Source organism: Vanacampus margaritifer, chromosome 8 (assembly GCF_051991255.1).
Source record: "Vanacampus margaritifer isolate UIUO_Vmar chromosome 8, RoL_Vmar_1.0, whole genome shotgun sequence".
NCBI lineage: Eukaryota > Metazoa > Chordata > Actinopteri > Syngnathiformes > Syngnathidae > Vanacampus > Vanacampus margaritifer.
The window spans coordinates 22,597,027-22,622,601 of record NC_135439.1 but is presented as its reverse complement, the minus strand read 5'-3'; the positions used below and the strand labels follow the sequence as shown (position 1 = coordinate 22,622,601).

The 25,575-nt window shown below is 39.3% G+C and overlaps 3 protein-coding genes across 5 annotated transcripts; all 3 read right to left on the bottom strand.

The window, feature by feature from the left end:
* Nucleotides 1–2,127: 2,127 nt before the first annotated feature.
* LOC144056508 (rac GTPase-activating protein 1-like) lies at nt 2,128–9,560 on the bottom strand. Its single transcript, XM_077573400.1, has 17 exons — nt 9,402–9,560; nt 8,999–9,093; nt 8,651–8,853; nt 7,831–7,970; nt 7,571–7,640; nt 7,440–7,493; nt 7,088–7,162; nt 6,887–7,004; nt 6,628–6,779; nt 5,931–6,095; nt 5,735–5,830; nt 5,413–5,611; nt 4,863–4,968; nt 4,647–4,779; nt 4,450–4,558; nt 4,243–4,351; nt 2,128–3,006 (listed from the first exon to the last, which is right to left on the bottom strand). The coding sequence occupies exons 2-17, from the start codon at nt 9,081–9,083 to the stop codon at nt 2,937–2,939; spliced, it is 1,884 nt and encodes a 627-aa protein (XP_077429526.1). The 5' UTR covers nt 9,084–9,093; nt 9,402–9,560; the 3' UTR covers nt 2,128–2,936.
* A 329-nt stretch (nt 9,561–9,889) lies between these two features.
* Nucleotides 9,890–16,066, bottom strand: LOC144056766 (major intrinsically disordered Notch2-binding receptor 1-like). Of its 2 annotated transcripts, none has more exons than XM_077573819.1 (4): nt 15,956–16,066; nt 13,105–15,106; nt 11,508–11,726; nt 9,890–11,444 (listed from the first exon to the last, which is right to left on the bottom strand). In XM_077573819.1, the coding sequence occupies exons 2-4, from the start codon at nt 15,094–15,096 to the stop codon at nt 11,250–11,252; spliced, it is 2,406 nt and encodes an 801-aa protein (XP_077429945.1). In that variant the 5' UTR covers nt 15,097–15,106; nt 15,956–16,066; the 3' UTR covers nt 9,890–11,249. The 2 variants fall into 2 exon arrangements, 1 of the variants encoding a protein (XP_077429945.1); XR_013295114.1 differs by having other exon boundaries at nt 11,307–11,444; nt 11,508–11,722.
* Nucleotides 16,067–17,115: 1,049 nt separating this feature from the next.
* On the bottom strand, nt 17,116–25,376 carry evc (EvC ciliary complex subunit 1). Of its 2 annotated transcripts, XM_077573308.1 has the most exons (20): nt 24,981–25,376; nt 24,788–24,901; nt 24,624–24,710; nt 24,219–24,445; nt 24,023–24,107; nt 22,847–22,945; nt 22,299–22,427; nt 22,048–22,209; nt 21,739–21,955; nt 20,767–20,915; nt 20,425–20,523; nt 20,125–20,337; nt 19,793–19,902; nt 19,506–19,707; nt 19,164–19,388; nt 18,930–19,065; nt 18,309–18,396; nt 18,112–18,238; nt 17,948–18,044; nt 17,116–17,866 (listed from the first exon to the last, which is right to left on the bottom strand). In XM_077573308.1, exons 1-20 carry the CDS (start codon nt 25,158–25,160, stop codon nt 17,715–17,717), a joined length of 2,898 nt encoding a protein of 965 aa, XP_077429434.1. In that variant the 5' UTR covers nt 25,161–25,376; the 3' UTR covers nt 17,116–17,714. The 2 variants fall into 2 exon arrangements, 1 of the variants encoding a protein (XP_077429434.1); XR_013295069.1 differs by lacking the exons at nt 17,116–17,866; nt 18,309–18,396 and having other exon boundaries at nt 17,949–18,044.
* Between the last annotated feature and the right edge of the window lie 199 nt (nt 25,377–25,575).

The window sequence follows — 25,575 nt, the reverse complement described above, 5'->3', positions numbered from 1 at the left end:
TAATAACAATTTACAACTGTAAGGCACGTGTGCTTCTGGGTCTACAAGGGTTCATTTCTTCACCCAAAAGAATATATAAAAAATTGTTATTACTGAAATCTAACAGTAGTTAATAAACCAGATGGCCACATTACAATCATTTTAACAATAAGATCCAATACAAACATGTTATTTAATATTCTATTTTCAAGGGTAGCATGTTGGGCTAGAAGTTACGTATGCAGCACAAATCTGAAGTTTGTGGTTTGAATCTCAGAATCTACCTTCCTGTGTGGAATTCACATTTTCCCCTGTGCTTGTGTGGCTTTTTCCGAATACTTCCAAAAGTCAGCTGGGATAGACTCTAGCTCACCCGATACCCTAAGCGGTATAGAAAAATGGATGGATGAATTCCATATGTACAAAATTGAAGCTCAATTTTGATTGATGTGGTGCAGTTCTCTGCAATTGTATTATAGTAACAAATGGAAAAAGATTATACTTAAGAGTTGATTGGCTCAAGAAAGAAGTTGGAAAACATTGCTCTAGTATTAAAATGATGGCATCATTTTACTTCCCTAATCAATTTTGTGTCATTTCGGGGACACATCATTATCATCATTGTGGCAATCGGTTTCCCTTACTTACTCACAGTTTACACTTGTAGCCAGAGAGCATAAACTCGGGCCCCATAAATCTCATCAGCCAATGATAAATTCATATTTAATGACCATGGTCATTGTCTGGAAAGAAGGAACATTCCTTCATTACTGCCGCCGATGCCTGCTGCTTGGTCGAGATAATTGATTTCTCTGTGGTAACAAGGTATCGACCACGCGTGCTAGCCGGCTAAGATGGCAGCTTGATTCAAAGGCGTGGAGAATCAGTGTATGTATGCATGTGTGTGTTTGTGTGCAAGGCAAACAAGCCACACATTTATTTGTGGTTAGCATGTCAAGTATAGTTTGGTTTTTCGCCATTTTGTACATTTAACTCACCAAGTGGAAAGCGCATTGATTTCATAATTCTCTGAAAGAAACGAAATCTGTGGAGCACTTTTTTCCCCCAGACAAATGCCTAGCATGCAAAGGATGCCACATATTGGCAGTGTTCCTCATGTTTATACATGTACTCACTGTGTTGTTGCCCTAACCTGTCTACATGTCATGTTTATGAAGTGTTAAAATGTTTGCTGTTGCATTGGCTAGCTTTGACTGACAGTTATTGAGTTGACATATCACAGGTGCTGACTTATTGACTCTAAACTGGAATAGTCAGACAAGCCTTACAAAGCTGGAGGATGATGAACATAAACTCCATCTGAAAACAGTCAATAAGAGCAATAAGTGAAGCTTACAATACAATAATGTATTGATTGCATTCATCTCCCTGAAACTGTAATCATACAGTATCCTCCTCCTGCACCACTAATCACACTTCACTATATAAATAGAGGACTTTGATACTGTCGTTGTTGTTGTGTGTTTACAAGCTTACAATGTAATTTATCTAAGCGCTCTTAATTGGACTAGTTACTCATTTGGCCCCTGCAGTCCCACAGCAGAGTGGAGCTCTAACAGTGCACACTCTGGCTAGAAGATGAAGGGAGCTCCACACACATACAGAGGCAGCCAGCTGTTTGATGCCTGCAGCATGTAAGCTTATGGTGCACGGTACGCCATAAATAAACACAGCATTCCCACATGAGGGGACACATCAACACACAGGAGGCCTCATTTCAGGCTAATGAACTATTAATGTTGATTTGAAATGCAAACATTTTGAAAGAGTCTCCTCTGCAGAGAGAGAAAAAATATATAACTGGGACATATTTTAATATTTCAGCCATATTTATAATATTTAAGGCCAGAAATACAGTATTCAGTAATCCAGTATATTAGATCAGAAAGATGTCTTGTCAGTAAGTGTGCTACTAGGAACCAAACCTGCACGTCATGATGAGTATGATTTGCAAATGAATGAACACGAAGAGAAGTAAAAAAAAAAAAGACATATAATGCTTTATTTTCACTTCAACCGTGTACTGTGTGCTTTTAAGAGATCCACTGGACTCCAGTTTGGTTTAGCACAACTGGGTACAGAAAAGATATTTGGCAAAAGAAGCGAGACCTGTTTGATGACTTTTTTGTTTGTTTGAATAAAACATTTATTTAAAAAAAAAAAAGGCACAGCTGGAATACAAATGTATCAAGCTTGATTAGGGTGTTTTTGTATTAGCAAATATCAAGTCAATACCTAGTGAACTGTTCTCAGCAAAGGCAATGACAGAAGTTTGTTACAATTAAACAATCAGAATGAAAGCACAGTAATACAATAGCAGCCTCTAGTGGTGAGTACATCCATTCAGTTAGTTGCATATACAGTAGATAAGAGTGCAAAATACTGCATAACTCCCATTCATTATCAGTGTTGATATTAGTAGTGTTACTTAGACATATACATTATTGTGATTGTTTAACATAAACATAAAATACAGTGCTTAAAGCAAGGTTTAAAGTGTGTTTCAGCTCAATGACAGAATATTCTAAAGCCAAAGTAAACTTTTTTTTCTCCCTTTGGCCCCATTTCACAGCTACTCCATCCCTGAGGGTGTGGTTACAACCACACATTCATCAATGGATGATTGAGCAGACAAAAGAAAAGATCCTTCTAATAGGCGAGTTGCGGTTGCTTGGTCATTAAAGCCTCAAAATCTCATTAGTACAGTGTTGGTCCTTATGTCAGGACTTACTGTAGCAATCAAAAATCAAAAGGCAGAAAAAAAAATCTTCATGTGTACAAATTTGATTAGAAAGGCAAATACATGTTGATAAAATATATTCTTAAGATACAATTGCACATAAAGTTTTACTCACATTCTTGTGGAATAGAGCTTGTTATTGCAGCAAGTAATACAGAGTTTGTTATGGGATTTCTTTGTAAACTCCAGTTGGCCGCTATTTCAGATGTGGAGACTCGAAGAAGTTGACCCGGGTGTTAGCAGATGTTTTGTTCTTGCTCGCAAATCTAAAGATGGTTGTGGACAACGTGTTTAGAATATTGTGCACATTAGGATGAATCATCATTTGAATTTCACTAGTGCCTTTATAATATTTTTGCTCTAGTATTATCTCTATGCATAGTAGTAACTTTTTATGAAAATTACACAACATCTACTGAGTCTACATTAAGCTTGAATCTTGGGCCTAAATCGCTATATTTTATTAAAGACTTTGCATACTCATTATAAAGTATGTTTTCAGCTTGGAGAACTTTTCTTGCCTTTTTGCAGACCTTCGCCTTTAACAAACTATGGCATAACTATGATAAGTTTATATCTATGAATATTTATCTGATTTGTACGACTTATTGTCAAATTACATTAAATTCAATTACCCAAAAATATTTGTATTTCTTTATTACCATGGCAAACTAAATATGCAACATACACTGTAAAAGTTTTGATTTGAAAAGCTGATTATTTTAGCTAATAATTTATCTTGTCAAGGTTTAATGTGATGAGTGATTAGTAACGGAGGATGGAGAAAAAGACTGATTAGCTGCCAAGTTTGGCCTACACTTCAAAAAGTAATAGTTTTGCAATTTTTGGACTTGATTCTAAAATTAGTTATGCAGATGCTGTTATAATTGGTGGCAGGTTGCCAACAGTATTGCAAATATTGAGATGCTACTTGTTTCACCTGGGCGATGTGGATAAAAATGCAACGCCAACTGCCGAAAACAGCCCAATATAAGAGAATGAACGTTTAAGCAAGCTTGTTGTCAAATATTCTGAATTGGGATCGACTGATGATCGCTATCCTGCACTTTTTGTTAATGCTTGAAAACAAAGATGTCTATTGTCTAAAAAAAAAACATGTTGCAAACTGAAAAGTTGTTTAATAAAAACTAAAGGCATTTAAACAAAGTGCTGGCGCGTGTATTATTCAATATTTTGACAAATGTTTTCCTTTTTACTGCAGCATCTTTGACTACTAATAATCAGTAGAGGCCCTGAAAAACATCTCTCTTTCCAATACGGACTTTTTGTTGTTGTTTTTTAAATTCATAAATTGGTAAATTCTTGCTTGGCGGACTCAGTAGACAATCTGCAAATATTTCTAAATGGTACTAGTATACAAACATTTTGGAGAAGAACATAAAGCTTTTAAAGCCAAGTTAAAAAAATAAAAATCAGGTTTTCAATGTAGGGCATTTGATGCACCCCATAACACAGGCGAGTGTGTGCATGAATTAACTTACAAGGTGGTGCTGGACAGAGTCTGCATCATACGCTTTGACAGCGAGCTGGAGGAGGGTGTCTTTGTCATCAACTGGTGCTCAGGAGTGGTCAGTGGTCCAAGCATGCTTACTGCAAAAATTACATTGAGGTAAGTTCATACTAGTTGGAGGTGCAGTTATGTTTAGTACACAAACATGTTTGGAAATGGTCTTGATGCAGTGATTTACCATTATGAGTTGGAGTCTCAGTGACGTTAGCATCTTTCATGTCTATATTATCCGGATACGCATACTGACTCCAGTAGCTTGCCGGGATACTAAACAAGCGCTCAATTACCTGGAAGGAAAAGAAAAATTAATCCAATAGAATCCTGAAGAAAACAATTGCACTTCCAGTAGCTTAATTGATAAAGAATATACTTCACCCGTGGTTGTCTGCTTGTGTCACTCAGAACAGTCATAGTGTCTGGGTTTGGAACCGCGTGGCCCACAAGAGTTGGCCCAAATACCCTGGCCAGGTTTGTCACATTCATCTTTGTATCGACACTCTTTGACACTCTGGTGGAAAAGTATGACATGGCTGACTAACAAAATCTTACAGGTGAAGAAGAGTTAAAACTTTAAAACTTAATGAAAGTTACTTCAGCAAATGGATCATGATGCAAGCCAGAGTGTCTTGGTTGGGTTGAGGCAGATCGCTGATGGCCTGGTACAACAAGGCAAGACTGTTCCCATCATCCTGGATTTCTACAACATTGCAAGGCACATATTATGGAAATTTACTTTTTGTTGTTTATCGTGTGTGGAGTACTTGGTCATCCATCAAGTGTAATTTTTTTTAAGTTTTTTTTTTTGTTACTCTACCACCCACACAAGCTCAAATGCTTTCTTTTTTTACAGATGCATTTTTAGTAGTATAAAAAGGTGATAAAAGGCTGGCTCGCTTGCATAAGACTGGGGAGGCTCTTGAAATGATCTAATTTCAGACAGACAAGAAAGAGCATGAATAAAATGTACTATATATATATATATATATCCTTGGGTACTTTGATGAAAACATGTCAAAGACATGTTAAGACACAAGGTAACCATTGTAGATAGTAAATAAAATGCATTGTCTCTGTTAAAGTGGTGATTAGGCATCCCCTCATCACCACATCACACCAATTTTTGACTCTCTTTAAAACTGACCAGCTGCCTCCATGAAGGTTTTGTTGAGACGGAAGGTGAGAATTGGCTCAGGTAGGTTCCTGAGGAAGTCTTTAAGAACCCCTGTGATGATGTTTATGTCCTCTACTTTGTTCAGCTGGGGCAGTGTCTTTCCTCGAATCAGCTTTTCCTTCAGCGCTTTCACCTGACGCTCCTGGCCAGAGATTCTGTACAGGCCAACCTGGGAAGAGGAGAGATTAAGAAATATGGTGCTGTGGTACAGTGAACCTGGATCCAACCCAAAAATGAATCTAAATTTATTTAAATTCTATCAGGAAGGTCACAAGCAAAGAGGCTCACTCACCTCATGGAGGCCTCTGCGTTCAATCTCTTTGATACAATAGATGACTAAAGCTGGGATCTTTGGAGAAGTGGCGGGCGCAAAGTCAGCCAGTGTGCTCTGCAAGCACACATGAATTCAGGTTGTTGTTCTATTGCCTTGTTATATGAAGACTCACGAGTACTGTAGAGTGGGAAGCAATGAGAAAGACATGCTGCACCTCTGCAGTCCTGATGGGAGTGCTGATGGACGCAGGATTGCAGGGCAGTGGGCAGCAGTCACAGCACTCGGGATGAGTCACCATCCTGCAGTCCTGACAGCGAAGGTACATCTTGCCAAACTTTGTTCTTTTTCCACATGGTGCACAGAACTCTGATTTGATTACCTTTGTGAGAGTGAGGTAAAAAAAAAATTATTATTACACAAAGGCCAAGGAAGAAGAAAGAGTCATAGAAAAGTGACCATTTGTAGTAACAACTGTACATACATTTATATGTTAATTCATTCCACTTTCATGCAGGCAACACACAAATCTACCTGCCACTGAAACCAAATGTCCAAAGTCGTGCAAGTACCCTTGCAGATTGCCTGAAGGACAATAACATTTGGATATTTCTGAACTTTTTAAATTTCCATGGCAGTAAAAGTGAAGAAAAGTTTGGACCACAAAAAAAAAATTAAAAATAAAAATTAAATGACCGTAATAATCTTGAATGTCTTTATCTAGACCTGATACGTATAATGAAATGTGCTAAATTATATTTTCGGTCATATTTCCACAGTTGTTTGTACATGTAAATTCAAAGTAACACAGAAGTACAAAGTAGAATGTATTTCAGAATGTAATTCAATTATAGACAGTAATATTGAACCAAAGCAAATAGCTTGGTGGAAACAAAGTTATAGTAAATGCTCACTGTTTTGGTGGCAAACAGATGCTGCTTTCCTCCTCCTTTCTTGGCTTTGGATGTTTTGAGGTGAAGTGGCAAATATGACACTGGTGTGTTGGGTGCTTCACTGTTGGTTTCAGACAGTTCAGTAGAAGTTGATTCAGCCCAGGCTTGGGCAGCTGTCAGCACAATCACATCACATGATATATAAAATGACAAAATAAGTACAAACTGTATTTGAATTAGCAACTACCACTACTGAAACTTGTAATCAGGAATTTCTCACCGCTCTTCTTTCTGTGGCGAGTCGGATACGGGACTGTCTCGATAGTGGACACAGCCTCGACAGCACCGCCATTTACTGGTAAAGTGATGGTGGTTTTGGCAACTATGGAGTCATTTATCTGTACACAACGACATTTTCAGGAAATGTTCAAAAAAAGAGCAGACACACAATAATTGTCAATATTATTGAAGTGCGGCTTACTCGATCAGATGCACGTCCTGTGGAGCGAGGTTTCTTAAACGCATGTGGAGGAACCTCAAGTTTTCGAGAGGAACGCTGTGGATTACAAAGGAAGTTTTTAAAGAAGCTGTATGGTTTGACTTCTGAAAGTTTAAAACAATGAGGAAAAGCTTTGTTGTGTATTTTTTTTTTATCTGGGAAAATTCAACATTTTCGAATACTTTATTAAAGTACATTCCATACTTTTGGGGTTTATTATTTTGATGTATTTTGTCTCTGTAAGAGCCGTTTGATTTTTGAACTGAATACCACAAAACAAATTATTGGTGTATCACAAAAATCTGGTTACCAACTTAGTTCAAATAAGACTCACTCGTTTCGGACGTCTTCTCAGTCTCACAGTCTTTAGGACAGTCGAATCGCAGGCCTATAGAAAATTTGATTAACTTTCAGCCTGTCTAATTTAACAAGTGCAGAAGCTTTGAACAATATGGAATAATGTACCATGGAGTCATCTGTTTGATCAAAGCTGATGTCTGACATTACAGACGATGATTCATCAATGGTCATCAACCTGTATGACAACCAGCATCAAAAGTACCATTACAGTATTTGAAACTTTTCATGTGAGGGACTTCATGCAATGTGACAGATATCCAACAAGACTTTTCATACATTATGTATATCTTGGCGTTTGTAATGCAACACATTTGTCTCTGTAAAATAATATATCTTAAATTCAAACCACAGTTAAAAAATCTAACCTGCTGGAGTTACGATTGGACTTAGCAGCCTGAGAGTGTGCACTGAGGAAGGCCAGGGCAGAGCGCTGCTCCTCACTTAGGTGAATACTATTACTGTTCTCTGCTATCAGCATATCCCGGATCAGCTGTAGCTGTCGGTCCTGGTGGTAAGACGGGAGGGATAAATGTAAAACTTCTCGTATTTAAAAAAAATGCATGGCTTGCAATATATGGGTGAAAAAAGGGACAACCATTCCCAAAAAAAATTTGAATCCCCAAAGTCAAGTTCCCTAAAGTGGTAACATTTGGAGCAGAACACATTTTATGAAAAAACATGGCAAGCAAAAGCTGAAGATTATGGTCATGGTCATGTGAGACATCTGCATTAAATTAGTTTGTGGTGGCCTGACGCAAGCGGCATTGATTTACAGTCTGTGTGTAGAGGGTCAAACACTAAAGACAAAATATAAGCAAAGTAACACAAAGCAGGATTTTCTAGGTGCACAGATTAATGTTCGCTAAAAGCATTAGCTTCTGATTTAAAAAACAAACAAACACTAAGCTTGATTTCACCGTGAATTTGTTGACGCAGTTGTTATTGTTAGACAATGTGTTTGAAAACACAAGTCTACAAAGTATTAAAAGTACAATTCTGCAGCTTGATGGTGCCTCCACAAGTGTCTATGCCATTTTTGTAGAGGTGTGCACATTCTGAATATTTCCTTTAGGGCACCACAAGGTTTTATGATGGTGACGGTTTCAACCTTGAACAAATTAGCCAGTGTGTGACTGTGGAGGTCCGACTGTACATAAGTTTCATAGGGGAAAAGATGTCACAAACCAGCTTTTCATAGACAGCTTCAGCCTTCTGCCGCCGCCGGATCTCCACATCCACTTGGTTGCGGGCATGCTTCAGTTTGACCTCCAAAGCTCCCCTCTCAGTTTCTGCTTTAGCCAAGATCTCTTTGCAGGATAGCAGTTCCTCACCTGACTGCAGCCACTTCTTCCGACAGTCCTCAAAGTTTATGGTCATCTGGAGAAACTCTAGTGACAAAACAGTAGATAATTTAAGTTGTGTGCGTTGGTTGTGTCACAAGTGGCCACAACAGCCATTGTGCAAGAAGCAGTGGTTCAGATCATGCTAGTTTCATGTCATCTGCCGAATGAAGGAAGAGTGCCAGTAACGTACGTGGTTCGACGCTCTCATTCAGACTGTCCGCCTGGCTCCGTAAATTCTGGAACTGGTTGTGCAGATTCACCACTGACGACTCCATTGTGTCCCTCCTGCGGCAAGTAAAGTTAGCCTACGTGGAAAGCAACGTTTGCTACGGAAGCTAAGGTGGTCAGTCGATGACTTGCTACAACCGATGATGTTAAACCACCACACTGGCAGACATTAAAAAGGCAAAGTAACCACAAGATTTAGAAACGCATTTGTGGTATTCAGACAGAGTTGTGTACATTTTACTATGCGGAATCAAGTTAATGCTAGGAGTAACCGCAACAAAGCTATCGCCTGCCGTTACATTTAGCATTGTTGGGTTAGCTTAGCTACCTCTCGTATAAGTACAAAAATAAAGAAAAGTAGCTACCTCTGCAACGTGTTCACTGTAGTAATGTGAGTGACATGTAACGACCGAGTAAACGTCCAACGTTGACACAAAACGGAGTTAATCCCCACTCCGGTGCTGCGGAGCCACACCTGTCTGGTACAGTTTGCGCATTCTTTCAAAGTTCAAAATCAGCGCCGTTTTTTTCTTCGTTGTTGGAATTAGATTCTCTACTGCCACCACAGGTTCACAGCTGTACCTACAGCGAAAAGTATTGCTTTGAACCGGGGGGAGTTGTTGATAGCAAGTCTGGTTGTGAGTGTGAATGTTTGTATTGTGTGGCATAGAGAAACCAGTTCACCAGTCCAGGGTGGACAAAATGGGAAAAAATGAAATCTTTAACACATAACCATTTTTTCACCAATGTTTTATTGTTCATATGAATTACATCATACAATACACTGCAAATGCATTGTCCCACTTTGCCGTTTTCATTCAGGCAACATGAACTAATTTGTGCTGTTTTCACCTCAGCATTGCCAGCCACCAACTTGTGCTGCAATATTCTGTTTAAAGTTTTTCATTTACAAGAATTGTCTATTTACCTGAGATTGCAACAACAATGTCTAAAATTCATGAAAGCGTCTCAGGGGGAGAAAGTGTAATAAGAGGCTCTAATGCACACAAGTTTTAGAGAAAGCACCTGCATATTGTGCTGACTACATAGTTGGACCTCTTTAGTGGCAACATTGGTAATGGATCCACAAACACTCTCATGGGGAACACATGGCAGACGTGTATCCACTTAGGAGGATGCGCTAAAGCAAAACACTCTCATTAGACCGTGTGCATGTTTGTGCACTCAAAGCAAGAGGTAACTTTTTAGGTTTTGAAAGAGAAAACATGTTTTGTAAATGTACACCGTAAGCCCCAGTGATATGCATATAGTTAACTTTCTATAAAAAATATTGGCTATGCCAAAGCATTCAGAAAGGAAGTAATTCCACAGCTCCTAATCATATAGCGGTTAGAAAAGATGTAAAGTAATTAAATTTTGATTCACATGTATTTGTTGACCACATTTAACCACTATTAACCGCCTGGCACCAAAAGTCAGACATGCCTCTTGGGTTAACAGGAAGTTTTAACAAAATGGACTTTCACACCACAGTAAAACCACATTCATCACTGTGAGAGGAAGATAAATGAAATTGTTATTGAGTCGGCATGTTGGGAAAAGCCTTGGCCGGGTGAGTAGAGGGAGAAGCTAATGTGCAAGGATGCACTCCAAACAGCCCATCAATTGAATTACAAGTGGAAACTCCCTCTAAGAGAGTTTCCTGGAAAATCCTTCCTCTTCCTTTCCTAATCATCAGCAGCAGCAAGACATTATTTTGTTGAAACCTGACCCAAAAAGAAAAATACATTCCTTGTGCAGATTTAATAAACGCATTCTTTAGTTTTTATAGTTTAATTGAGGTATAAAGACACTCAAACAAAGAGAAATGTGTACGGTATATTTGATACGCATGCTGAGACATGACTATTATATGTCAGGACTGCCTTGTCAAGGCATTCATATATCAATCTGTGATAACGGCTCAGTATTAAATATATTAAATTATCGCATAAGTGGGATTGTGAAAATCCCTGACTGCTTTGTATCAGTGAGTATTCAAAACCACATTTACAGTACTTGTATAAAGAAAAGAAAACTGCAAGATTAGCAACATGCATAAGGTGAAAACAGTTATCCAATAAAGCTGCTGTTCAGATCCTCTGAATTTACAGTGGACAAGCTTCTTCTTGAAGAATAATTAATAACACAGATGGAGGTTCCTAGTCTAAAGCTAAAGAGAGTAGATGTGCAAAATGTCATAAAGCAACTTCTTATGATCTCAAGGTGCAAATGGGAATGACAATGATGAGAATGATTGCCAGTGCAACAGCAACGAGTGCCAACAACTTGCAAACTTTGGCCCGGCGGAGGCCGGCCTCTTTACGCCTGAGTAATGCATCATAGCCCGGAGTGTAGATGTCGTCCATCCAGAACTCCATGTTGTTAGGGTTCAGAGAATCACGGGCCTGCACGACATTAACATTTCATTTTACGAAACAATCCGAACATCAAGAATCATTTAAATGTACCTGTAAATCAAAAGGGGAGACTCGAGATTCCCTGTCATCTACGGTCCAGACGGATCTTCCTCTCGCTTCTGCCAGTCTGGGGTCCATGATCTTTCCTGCGGTAAGGCCACCAGTCAGGCTGTTTTCTTTGTTGCCAAACAAGGACGAGCTGAACACTTGTTCCACCAAGCTGGATGATTTCTGGGAGAGAAGTTTTGTAGTTCTGCTTGACTGGTCTTCCTATAAAGAGAAAAGTGGGGAAAAAATTGTACAATTCAGAATTTTGAGATGATCATGTCATGCAAGAAGACCGACGTTAGTAAAGCGAGCGTCGGGCATAAAATAATTAAATCTGAGCACCTTGTGTTGCCTTTTCTTTCTTTTTTTTTGGTTGTATTTTGCCCTAATAAGGTTAAGCCTCAACACGAGTAGAAAACATGAAAGTCAAGAAGAATATACACCAGAAGTTACTTGAATGACTCACATTCAAAGTAGTAGCACTCCAGCATGTAAAATGTATTTTTAGTGACTATGAGCATCTAAAAACACACACACATTTTGTTGTTTTTAAATATACAGAAGTAAACATCTAGTCTCACTTACAAGAACGTTAATCAACTGTGACCTAAACTACCTTCAAATTGCACCTTTGTCACAAAATATTACTTTATAGATGGTTAATGTACAGTATATTTACACTTGATTGACTTTTAAGAATGTTAAAATCTATCCATTATTTTTTTAAATACTGATTGTCTTCATTAGTCACGAGGTGATCTGAATTTAGGCGAAACGCAAGGTACACCGGATAGGTTGCTAGCCGATGGCAACGTTTAGACAAACAATCATTCAGGCTTACATTAACACGCATGGACAATTTAGTCTTCAGATCATGCATGCTTTGGGAAAGTGGGAAAACAGGAATACAAGGACAGGGACAACATGCAAACTCCACACAGGAAGGCCTGATTTAAGATTCTAACCCAGAATCTCTTAACTGTCAGGCAGACATGCTAACCACTAGTCCCCGTCGTTAACCAAATGTTATAATGTTTCTTCATAATTGCATTATTTATCTGTGGGGAAAATAACACTGGCCAACATTTATTTCGAGTGCCAAAGATAATTAAAGTGCTTTGAAAGTTTACGAAATGTACCTTGATCCTTACTGAATGTAGTATTTGTGCTTCTTCTCTTTTTGCATTTGTTTACTGCTAATATTGCTTAGTTTTCAGAATTTTTGCTTGATTTTTTCACATGAAACATGATTTACATACTGTATACAAGATTCGTTAAGATAGCAATTGCTGTCTTTCACGATATCGCACCAAAGATGAAAAGAATATGGGGAGCTACAAAGAGAATACCAATGTTTTAATTTGCATATTATTAGCACTAAACTAGAGCCAATTTGGAAAAAATAAATGTCATTTTTCGATTCAGCTACATCAAAATACCCTAAAACTGTTGAAGCTTTCTTGGCACCAAAATACGCGTTGACCAGTGTAAAACATAAGAAATTAGAGGTGAACCAGCATCCCTGAAAAACCTCTGAGGTTACATTGTAATTATGCCTAATCATACATAAAGTAGCGTGTGATATAGAGGAATACTCCACCTGCCCCGTTTTTCCATGTGATGATTTGCCACCTTTAATTTTTGAGAAGGACACCATCCAGTCTTTTGCCATGCTTGACACGTTTCCTTGCTTGGAATCAGATTGTCCTTTCTCCCCAGGCTCGTTTTTTGAGGCACGAAGAGATGATGCGTCTTTCTTCTCATCTTTTCCCACTTTTGGGTCACCTTGACTTTTGCTACTCTCTGTTTGCTCCGCAGGAGTGTTCCATCTGTTCCAGTCCAGACTATTAGTGCTGGATGCAGGAAAGAGATGCTCTGATACAGACAAAGGCTGAGGCTCAGAAAACTCAGAGGGGGTGAGAGGATGGCTCATGAAGGACGAGATGCCGCTGAGGGGCTCCAGCCATCGGCCACCGCTGCTTTGCCCACTATCAACAGCAGGCTGTGGGATTTTTTCATCCAGTCGCTGCAAAGCAGACAAGACCTGGGAAATCTCCGCTTTTACATCATTCAGAGATTCCAACTGTCGCTCTATCTGGCTCATACGGAGCAGCAGCTTACACACACTGGCTTTGAGTCCATCATCACTGCTTTCCAGAGAATGGAAAAGCCTCTGGAGTTGGCCTAGGCGGCCACGTCTGGCCTCCGGGGTATCCTGGTTGAGACCCCCGGATCCATCGTTGGGGTGCAAGACTCCTGTGGAGCCACACATGCTTATGTCATCTAAAAAGCGGAAGATGGCGCTAATGTCATCATCAGCAAAGTCTGGATCATCTAAAGAAGTCATGAATGACAGGCGGTCGGCATGGACCAGGCTACGGAGGCGCCTGGTGTCCGGAGGATCAGTCTGGGTTCCTTGAGCCTTCATCCCATCAAATTCAATGTCTCCAATCTCGCCTCCCAAAGAACCTCCCAATTTGCTTATAGGAGGCCTGGATCGCCTTGTTAGTTTTACGGCACGGGTTTCAAGTCCCATTCCAGCATGAGCTGGGCTTATCCGGTCCTCCAGACTGTGACTCTTGTTACTCCAAAAGGGCCGTTGGCTTCTGGGAGGCTGCAAGTGTTTCGGGGACCGCTCTGGGATCGATCCAGGTCCAAAATAAGTAGAGTCCTGTAGCTCATCGAGACTTTCATGTTTCGTCCGCTCCTCTGGAGACTGCTGGACTGTGGTGGGCGAAGGGTATGGGTTAGGGATCATCTCAAAGCTGTGATTGTCAAAGCTTTTCTCCCCTTTAGGACTGGGAGACTCACTGTTGACGGTCACCTGTGGTATGAGAGGCGGCTGGTTGTGGAAGTCATTTTTAAAGATGTTTCTCTTCTGGTCGATTGCTGATTCCTGTTCGGTTTCAAACACCTCAACTGGAGCTGAATCGCCACTGGATTCACTGTCCGTTTCCAAAGGTAAGTAAATATCCTTCATGACCTTGCTGGGGATCTGCCCACTGGAGTACAAAAGTGTGGTATGAGGCAAGTCGAAAGAGACAGCACGTGTCCTGATGGGAGGGGGCGATATAAGTGAGATAGGATCAGGAGGAAGACTGGCACGCTTACGCACTGAGTAATTGGAATGTGGAAAGAGCAAGTGCTTGTCAATCGCGTTTGCACTGGAATCAGACTGAGTGCGTGCTCTCTCCCTGCTAGGAATGTTCAGCTGGTGGATCCCGGGCAGACTGGGACCTAGGGACTGGTCCACAGGCAGGACCGACTGAGCTCTCATTGGTTGGCTGTCATCAGTGGCCCCACCCGTCATTTGAATAAGATTAAAGATTGTCACAATGTCAGCAGCGACACCTATTGGTGACAGCCCCTGTCCCCTAGTGGAAACTCGATCCCTAAAAAGAGTTGCTGGGAAACAAGGGTCCCGGCTTGCAGCAGCAAATAACAAACTCCTGAGCTCTATGAGGTGTTCCAGGTCAAAGCGGGTGCTGACCATACGACAAAGGTCCTGGAAGGTCAACCACTGACGCATGTTGGTCAGTTCCTCAAGGATCCCCAAGAGGACTCCAGGGTATTCCTGCTGCAGGTTAGCCATGGTTGCCCACCTGAGAAGTAAATCACAAGCAGTTGATACAATATAAGAGCGATTTAATCACAGCAATGCAATGTCAAATTATACATTATATTTACAGCATTATCTCTCATTTTAAGATTGGTGTGTGCTTATTTTTGCAACATTAAACGAATTTGTAAGGAAAATATACATTTTTGTATTTGACAAATCTCATTTTTTTATCAGAGTTTTTTTGTAGTAGCTGGCTAGTGGCTATTATGCCATAGAAAATATTGATTAGAAGAAAACTCAAATATACCACTAGAATTTAGCTGAAGAAAAGAAATACAAATACGTGCGTAATTTATACATTTATAATAACGAATTATTAAAAAGCCAGGTAATTTTATTTGCAGTGCAATATTTATGTTGTTTTAAAATATTTTCTTTAAGTAAACAAAATAGAAAACATAACTGCTTTAGATGTTGTGTGTGTGTGGGGGGGGGGGAGGGTACATACAACTAGTGTACAAAATCTAAACCAGGTAATACAAAATCGGCAGCTCGTGGGAAATAAAAAACCCTTCGAGCGTTTAGAAAGCGACCTTATTTGGGGGCCCTAAAATAACTCCCTGACGCTGTGACGTGGTACATTGTGCATTCCCATTTCATTTGACACCTAGAAAGAGCTCGAGCGCAGCGAAATTATGCGCAGAAAATTGTATCAGTGACTGTCCCAAAGAGGACTTAGATACTCTTCCAAAAACCCATGTGTAGTAAAAAGCCGTCTAGAAATAATTATTTCATGAAACGATGCGCATGGTGCGTTTATGTGCCCTCAGACTCAAGACAATGTTGTAAACACGTAGGACACTGAGTCTATGCTCACTGAGTCACTCACCTGAATGTTTTGAATATCAATTTTAGCCACTCATACGTCCATTAAAAGTGGAAAATACAATCCATTTAGATCCGGTCCAAATCATACTGCCTTCCTCCTTTGGCGTGTCTCTTGTGTTTGTAGCTGTAGAGTCCGCAGCTCAAGCAGGAGAGAAAATTAGAAATCAGGTCATCTTCCCACAAGTCGCTGCAGTTCCCTACGGGACTTCGATATACATCCAAAACGGTGTCCCCCAGCACTTTTGAGTGTCATTAAATACAAAGTCAGTGCAGCCACTCTCTACTCGATGACTTAATAGTGACACACCCTCTGAATGGATGGATCTTACTGTAAGAGAAATAATATGCCTTCAAGGTGCCATACTGATCATGCAAGCAGTTTGAGAATATGAAATGAGCAGATTAAAATTTTATGTCTACTAATTGACACGCCATCCACCATCAATCTGGGCTAGATTGCCTGATGGATTGCCATCTACTAACACAAGTGTCTACCTTGCTCCAGCCCTCCCAGACTTCACCATTACTCCACATTATAAACCATAAAGGGTTGTACTTAAAACCCTATTAAGGCAAGGGAGGTTCAAGGCTTTCATCTGAGTGGTTGCACTCTCCTACAATCAGAATTGGCATCTACTGTAAGTCGCCTGGCAACTCAAGAGAAGTACATCCATCGTGCAATGGGCTGGGGGAATCAATGTTGCAATGAGAATAATGTTGACATGCAGCCGCAATGCGTGATGTAGACAAATGTGTTTAAGTCACAGGATATAACATGACTGTATACCAGTGCACAAAGCAAGAGTAATAAAGGCAAATATTTTGTATAAACTACACCTGAGATTGGGAGACTACAGCAGTGACTTCAAACTAGAGAAAATGTTCTACTAGAAGTCCTCTTTCTAAAACAGTCAAAATAGTTATAGCTGCAAATATTTTTGTTAGTGCTATAGAATGTGGATAGATGTATTGATGAAATCCCTTTTGCGTACATACCAGTACCATACAACTACTAAAATAAATAACAATTAACACGAACATAAAAAAAAAACATGTAAAAATAAACTTATAACAAGATGTGCCAGTACTTCTCTCAATACCATATAATGTAAGGGAGCCAGACTTGAAGCAACGAAATTTCCATCAACCAGGGAAAGAGACAACTATTTATATGTTTATTATTACATTAGGGAGCGTGACTATAAGAGGAAAAACATTGGTTTGTTCTATAAAACCAAAAACAGGTGACAACTATTATAATTATTGCACTGACTTTATCATTAATTTTCAAAACAGCACTTGAAAGTAAAGTGGACCTTTGAGCTACATTTACAGTACGTACATATGGGGCAGCGCATTTGCCTCACAATTTAAAAGTTTTGAGTTAAAATCTCAATCTCAGCTTTGTTATGGGTATTCCCCCTTCCTCCTACATTCTTAAAATGTGCACGTTAGGTTCATTGAAGACTACATTGCTTAACTTGGTGCATGTCAATGCTAATGCATGCATAAGCAGTCCAGGGTGTACTACACCTCTCACCAAAAAGTCAGCTGGAATAGACTCCATCTCACCCATGAGTCAAATGAGGACAAGCACGATAGAAAATGGATGGAGGGATGTACAGTATACATGAGGTTCCCTTTGTCTGAACACTGAGACAGTATACCAGTAATAGAAAAAAATAAAGCATGTAAAAAGGTACTCCAAAAATTTGTTAAACCCTATATACAGTACCAAACGTAAAAAAAATTATCTTCTTTCAATTCATATGAGTCTTTTGCTCTCTTTTTTTCTTTTTTGTCAGCTTGGATGCGGCTGGTGTGACAACTGATGGAGTCAGTGATGGGTTCAAAGCTGGATCTAGGGCTGGGTTCCGGGCAAGAAGGCCCATTAGAGAGGCATCCACTTCCCCTGTGGAATATGAAATCATGAAGAACAAGAAAACAATAGAACCATAAGCATACTTTCACCCACCAGGGAACATGTGCTTACCTGCGTTGTCATCTTCATCGCTGTCTTCTGCATCTGGATTGTAGAGAGAAACCCGAGCCAATGCTGCCAAATCCCTTATGAAGCTTCTTTCTGCCTGCTAATGTACACGACAACACAGGAAACTGATTAACATCTTATTTCTGACCCGCTTTATATTGACTTACCCGTAGTTGTCGATTGATCCTTTCTAAGTTTTGATCCTGGGCTACTTTTCTTCGACTCAATTCCTCACACATCATCTGCTGCTCCAGATCACACCACTCTAACAACTTCCTTTTGTGTAGCTCAACCCTGAGATAGAAAAAAAAAGCAGTAAACTCTACTTAAAGCAAATGAAAAAAAGTACTGGTACTTCTTTTACCTCTGTTGAAACTTAGCAGAGTTAGGTTTTCTTCCCCAGTTTTCCAGCTCCCTCAGCAAAGCTTTGTTCAACTGACTGCTACTGGAGTCTATATGGAAGTTATATGACACTAAAGTTAATGAAAACTTGCTGTACTGTCAAGGACTGGTTTACAATAGGTACACAGCAATGTTGTTTTTTGTGTCTTGCACTGGTAAAGAACTGCAGCACATCATAATGAGGTGTTCATTATGTTGGCTCCCTTATTATTTTACCATTACTTTAAATTTGGATAAAAACACAGACGTATGAATGAATGAACATATGTGGGTGAAAAATATGGTTATTTTAACAATCAAACTTATATCATGCCCCTTTGAAGTCGGAAAAGTCCGACTTCCTACTTTCCTCGAATGCAGCATTAGTCCTTTCATATAAACATCCGTCCGTGCATGTGCAGTCTATTAAAGTGCAACCACAATGACAAAGCTCAAGCTTATTATTGAAATACATGCTCAAAACGGAGCATTCATTTGTTATTAGAGACAATTAAGATTAGTTATGGATAGTGAGGAAACTTTATCAATCTAAAACATTAAACAATTCATTAAAGCAACAATATGTGGTGTGGTAGAGTCTCACCAAAGTTTGTGTTTGACTGATGTGACTGTAGTTTTTGAGCAATATCTTGCATGCTAGAATAGTAGCTATGGACGAGAGCAGTAAGAGAATCTTTGGCGACGTATACGCTCTCAGAAGCAGCCTCGGTTAGATGGTGCTAAAAGGAAAACAATATTAAGAAATTCAGAGTTAAGCATGGCAGAAATGAAAAGAAAGCAGTTCCCAGAGAGAAAGAAAAACTGTACAGTACAACACCTTCAAGCTGTCATCATGCCTTGAGCTGCTTTGTGATTCAGAGAGCCGGCCTTCCATCAGCTGTAGGATGGCGTGGCTGAGGGCGTTGCCTAACACCAACTGCGCATGGTTTTGAAGAAGCTCCGTCCCCGTTTCCAGCTCAGACAGGAACTCCTGGTGGAAACTGTGGTTCACCAGCTGACTCTCTGGACCCAGATGCTTCTCTGCCAGGCTAGCACTGCTGTCCTATTGTTGTTGTTAGATCACAAGAACAAAAAATACAATGATGTCAATAAATAATCATGCTGCATATATTACTTTAGTAGGAATTGGTATTAGTTTATTTTTTAACGCTCTCCTCACCTTGAGAGCTGAATCAACACATGACTGGACTGCGGAGAGGTCCTGTATCAGCAGAGCTCGAAAGTCTCTCTGAGACAGAACCTTCAGCTTGGACAGCCTCATCTCTTTGAGCATGTGCAGACAAAAGTGTCTGGCCATAAAGTGGCGCTGCACGCATGTTAGCAGATGCTCATGTTTCTTGTCAAGCAACTTCCCCACTTGACTGAGAAAAGGTCAGATTCAGAGTCTTTCATGAAAAAGTATGTTAACAACGTGTTACATTTAGATTAGTGGCCTTTTAGTGTCACCTGTTAAGTGTGTAGCTCTGACTGACCACCATGGCTCGCAGGATTTTCATCTGCTGGTTCTTTAGATGCTTGAGGCTGGCATGCATCAGAGCTATTGACTCAGTCCATACCTAGAGGAAAGATCCAATGAAAGCTATTTAGAACGAACTATGGTAATTGAATACAACGAAGTTGGATATCGAGCCTATGCTTAAATTCTTTAGTTAAAACCAGATTGGTATACTGTATATGTCACATAGAACTTGGTGAGAATTAATTAGAATTAGGGTCACTTCAGTAACTCTGGCAATAACAACAGTTTCATGTTGAATATCCACACAGACTGGATGTACCTGTCGCTCTTGATCAATTTGAGCCAGCATTTGGTCCATTTGCAGTCTGATCGTTTTCTCCACCTGCTGCTGCTGTGCAGCAAATTGCTGCTCGACGTCTAGCCACAGCGCTTGACAACGTTCAGCAGACAGTTCACACTGGGCGGTAACAGACGTGCAAAAAATTTCCTTGGCTCGTTCTTCAAGCCTTTTTGACCAGGCGCAGCTGAGTTTCTGAACAGATGACATGAGGTCAAAGTAATGGCTGTGCACATGAAACAATCGTTCAGATAAATGCTGAACAGTATTTAAGAGACCTACTGTCCAAACGTTGCAGAGGCTTTCAGCCATCCGGTCGTCTTGCTGCAGTTCCAAATCACAAAGCTTCTGCCTTTGTTTTAATAATAGTTCTTGGTACTCCTAGTAGTAATTAATAGTATAGTACAATTACTATCAATATACGTACTGTAGACAATAGCAACAAAATTAATAAATTTGCAACATTGAATATCTCTTGGAAAGCCATAGGTCTGCCTCCAGTCGTGATGGTTATGAAACTCATACTCTGCATTTGCATGAGACAGAACTGATGCACTGCACAAATCAACAGCCAGGAGCTTTTGCATGCAGATGCAGTAAAGTGACATCCCATTATGTGCTAACCTTTGAAAGCTGCTCTGGGTCACCGTGAGATTGTCTTAGCTCCAGCACACGACTCCTCTCCTTGTCCTGGCTCCTCCGAAGCTTTTTTCGCTTTGCCTCCATTTTGCTATACTTCTCAACCAGCAACTCGTTTGTTTTCTTCGTGTAATCTGGATTGTGACCAAAAGTTTGAAGTTATGATTTACAAACTGAGATGATTGTAAACAATTAATACTATTTGAATGACAGTCAGTAACAGTAATAAACAGCAGTTTAATGACCTTTATTGTAGGTACCGTAAGTAGAGTTAAATGAGCCTCACATGCCTTAGAACTGATTTTGTTTTACCAGTCAATTTTGTGCAAGGGAAAATAGAATAATTACAATTGACAATAATTTAAGGTTAAAAAAATATATAATCAAGTACAGTGGTTCGATAAATTCCCTATGAAGTACTATGCTGAATAGTGCTAACAGCGCTAACTAATTGTGCCTGTTTCTTTTCTTTTTAAATTCAGTTAATTTTAATTTGTTTTTAGAGCAGATCTGTTAGTTTGTATGAGATATGATTTAAAAAATGTTTTTAGTTTTTATTATAGTATTAGTTTTAACAAGGGGTGTTTGTCAAGTAGAAGATAAAAAAAAGGGTGAATAAGTATTGTGCAATAATTTAAAGTACTGTAAACTACAATTTAAAATGAGTGTTTGACCTTTCTTCTTCTGTTTGGGTGTACACCGGCACATCAAGACTGAAATGAATAGTGACAAAAACGAAAATTGACATTTTCGCCATAATTATCGTTAGTTTTAAGTTTTCAAAAGCATTTTCATTTTTTTTTCATTAACAAAATTTTTTTTCCTGGATGGATGGAAAAAAATATATATATTTGAATTTTAGTTATTTTGTTGCTTTTCATTTATTATAATAATCTTGGCTGTCACACATTTTTATTAATGCAATTTATAAAGAGCACAACATATGATTCATCCCACCCTCTCTGCACTGTTGAAGGCCTTCAGTAAGTGCGTGTTGCACTTGTGAAAGAATAGTTTCCATACAGCTGAAAGTCAAAACATCCTCGCTGGTCAGCTGCTCCAGCGCCGTAGCCATCAAGCCCTGCCTCAGAGACGCTTCCTGCTGCACTAAGGCAGGTTGGGACTGGAAAAGACCGGTCAGCTCTTCCCAACATAACAGCTTCTGGTGGATTTGCTAGAAAAGAAAGGCACCAAGGTGTTTAAATCAATCCAAACACTCGCTAAAAAAAAAAAATAATTACACAATTGAGAAAGCCAACTGCTAACCATTAGTTGTGCTTCTTGAGCTTTCATTAGGTTATTCTCAACCAACACAAGAGTCTGGGTGAGAGAGACGGTACCATCATGTGTTTCATCCACAGTGAAACTGCTGGTCCTCTTCATCACATGCTGGCAGAGCTCCTCCACCACTTTGCTGAAACTTTTGGACTGCAAATAGGATTGGATATTATAGTACTTTAAGAATCAATATCTATCTGGATTTAATCTGATTCTCTCTATGAATCCCTCATTTTTACCATTTGAAGGCTGCGCTCTAGAAAATCTTTTTGAGATCTTTCCATTTCCTCCAAAGTACAAGGAGCATCAACACTGTCATCAGTGGCAGCATGGCCTGTTGGCAGCTGTTTCTTTAGCTCCTCCACTTCCTAAAATAACAACAAATGCTTTCATACAGATTTAAAAAATGCAGGAAAAGAAAAACTCATATCGTAGCTGTATCGTTTTGAGCTCAAATGCATAGCTATTTGTTACATTTGTTTTCCTTGCAAAGTTTTTTCTTACTTCAAAATTGTAAAACACTATCTGAAATATTAATCAATATTTTACATTATGAAACAAAAAAACTAAAGTGTTTTAAATTACTACACTTGTTGCCACTTATTCCCATTTTCACCTCAATGATTAAAAAAACACAGGGTATAATTCATTTAAATTTACTTTGTTTCACATACCCCCACATTATAACTTTCCATCAACTTAATCAGTATGAAGAACATATTTTCCAAAGACAAACAATTAGGAATAATTATGGTATTGATTTTTTGGGGGGGAATAAAAAGATTACCTTTTGCTGCATTTGAAGAATGTGCTGGGTGAAATCTGCATCTTTTTTGTCTCTTGGAAAATGACTGCAAAATATTTTTCTCACCAACTGAAGGTAAATCTAAGGTAGGAAAATACAATAGATTAGAGAAATAAAAAACATTCTACCATACATTTAGCATCCGTTAAGTGCATCAAGTCCTTATTATACTGCAAATCTTGCAATAAATAATTGTGTCACATCAAGTCCTAGTGCCTGACTTTAGATTTGACAGATGTTTCCCCATCTAAGCACACTCTAAAAACAAATTAGTTAAAAAAACTACCAATCTATTAGGTTAAGCTTATATTGGCTTGATTAACCAATAAATTGGTCAGACATTGACCATTCCGGCGGGTGGTTACGGGCATACCAATTTTATTGGTTAGTCAAAGAACCAATAAAATTGGTTACAATAAAAAGTAAGTCTAGATAGATCAATCGTAAATATATTCATTATATTCTAAATGTATTTATTAATTATTATAAGTGATTACACTATATTATGATGTATTATAAATAATATAGTGTTTAAAAATGAAAATGTGTGTCTAGATAGATCACTCACTAGGCGTGACCAGCTCAGTGGTAGAGTGTCTGCCCTGAGACTGGGAGGTTGTGGGTTCAATCCCTGGCCGGATCATTCAAAGACTATAAAAATGGGACCAATTTGCCTACCTGCTTGACACTCAGCATTATGGGTTGAAATTGGGAGGTTTGATCACCCAATGATTCCCAAGCGCGGCCCCTGTTGCTGCTCACCGCTCCCTCAGGGCGCCCAATGCGGAGACCGAATCTCGCCCCACTTAGGTGGGTGTGACAATTAGTTTTTTTTTTTCAAGAATCGTGTGACCCGCAGCAATCAAGAAAAAATGTCAGACTCTAACACAGATTAACCAATATCTTGGTGAGAATGACCAATTTGTATCGATTAGCCCAATCACCGATATATATTGGTTGAAAACACCTACCATTCTAGAGTGTTTCTTTTGACCAAAGGATCTGTCGGACACATAACTACCAGCTAGATTGGTCAAATGTAACCTTCTTTTTTGGTAAATTTGGCCAATCTGTTTTTAGAGTGTATCATCTATACTGAGATGAGATCGCAAAACGTTCCCAGTTAATTGATGTAATAGGAATGTGACAAACACTCACAATATATTTTTCTTCCAGAAGTTCAGAGTAAAGCTGTTGTACATCCTTCAGGGCCAAGCAATGGAGGTTGATCCTTGCTTCAAAACTGCAGAAAAACACTCATTTACCAAGCCAGAAAGCATTCATACTCAGGGTTACATATATACACATCAATGTTAAGAGGAATTTAAATTCGGAAAGGTCTGTGACCGCCCACCCTGTTTGTGTCAGAGTGTAGGCATAGTGGGAGACCCTGACAAAGCACTGGTTCTGCAGGCTCTTGGGGACTGATGAGGAGGAGATGAACTGGCTGCCATCATCATTGTCCAGCTCTTGGCTGAGAGACTCTCCCTCTGTGAAGGACGAAGACGAATCGTCCTTCGGCATTGTTGGCAACTTGGAGCACTCATGAAGAGAAGGGTTGGATGCTCCATCTGCTAAAGGCTGACACAAACATGTTAAAGGAAACATAAATAAACGTTGTTGTTTATTTTATTTTATTTTTTTACAACATATAAAGTAAGTAGCAGCAAACAGCCTGCTACTTATGAAACACAGGGGTGTTTCATAAGTAGGTCAATGCTGAATTAATTAATAATTAATTAATTAATAATGGACTCACTCTGTATTTTTGGTTGATGGGGTACACCACTTTTGCTCTTGATGCAAATGCTGCAACATCGCTATTCACGGGTTCCTGCTTCTTTTCCTTCACATATAGCATGATAAAAATGCAAACACGCAATTAATCATATGCTAGACTAAAACAGAACAGATGTAAAATACTTTGTCATTAGCCGTTGCAGGCGTGGCCTCTTTTCTGTTGTTGCTCGCATGATCGCTGGTGTTGTTTTCCACTTCTCCATCATCAGATTCAAGTAGTCTTCTTGCATTGTGCCCCTGATGGAACACACCAAATGCGCACAAAGTTGAAGCGCGTTGAATTTGTGGAAAAAGTGGTGAGCTGGCTGTTGCTTACTTGTCTCGTGTAAATTAAAGTCTTCAGGCAGAACACATACAAAAGGGCGGCAGCTAATGTTCCTGACAGTCCACCACAAACTACAGCCACTGTTAGCAGTCCAGTGTAGACGTGCAGCGACTCAACATAATTGACTAAAACATCGGTACTACATTGAGCTACTAAATCCTGGTCGGACATTTCTCGGTGGGCGCAGTTTCACACAAAATTTTCCGAAAAAAGTGAGCATGTTGATGAAAGCCTTACAACAAAGTCAAGTTTCTAATTGCTATGATGAACATATCCCTGATGTGGTACAATGGTATGTGTCTTGAGCCGTACCCGCATCTTTACGAAATCCTTACAACATCGAGCTAAAATATATGCATCTTCTACGAAAAAGTTTTACCATCTCAAATCGCCACCAAGTTTTTGACCAATCAGCGACATTAATACATTTGATTTCAAAATAAAAGCTCGCTATTGGTTTCGCGTCAAAAGAGCTGCTACTTTACAGGAAAATGCTAGTACAACTGTATACAACCTAACTAAATATTTTTTATTTTTTTTTATTTACACTGGCATATTTTTTTTTAAATCTATAGTTAGCGTACCG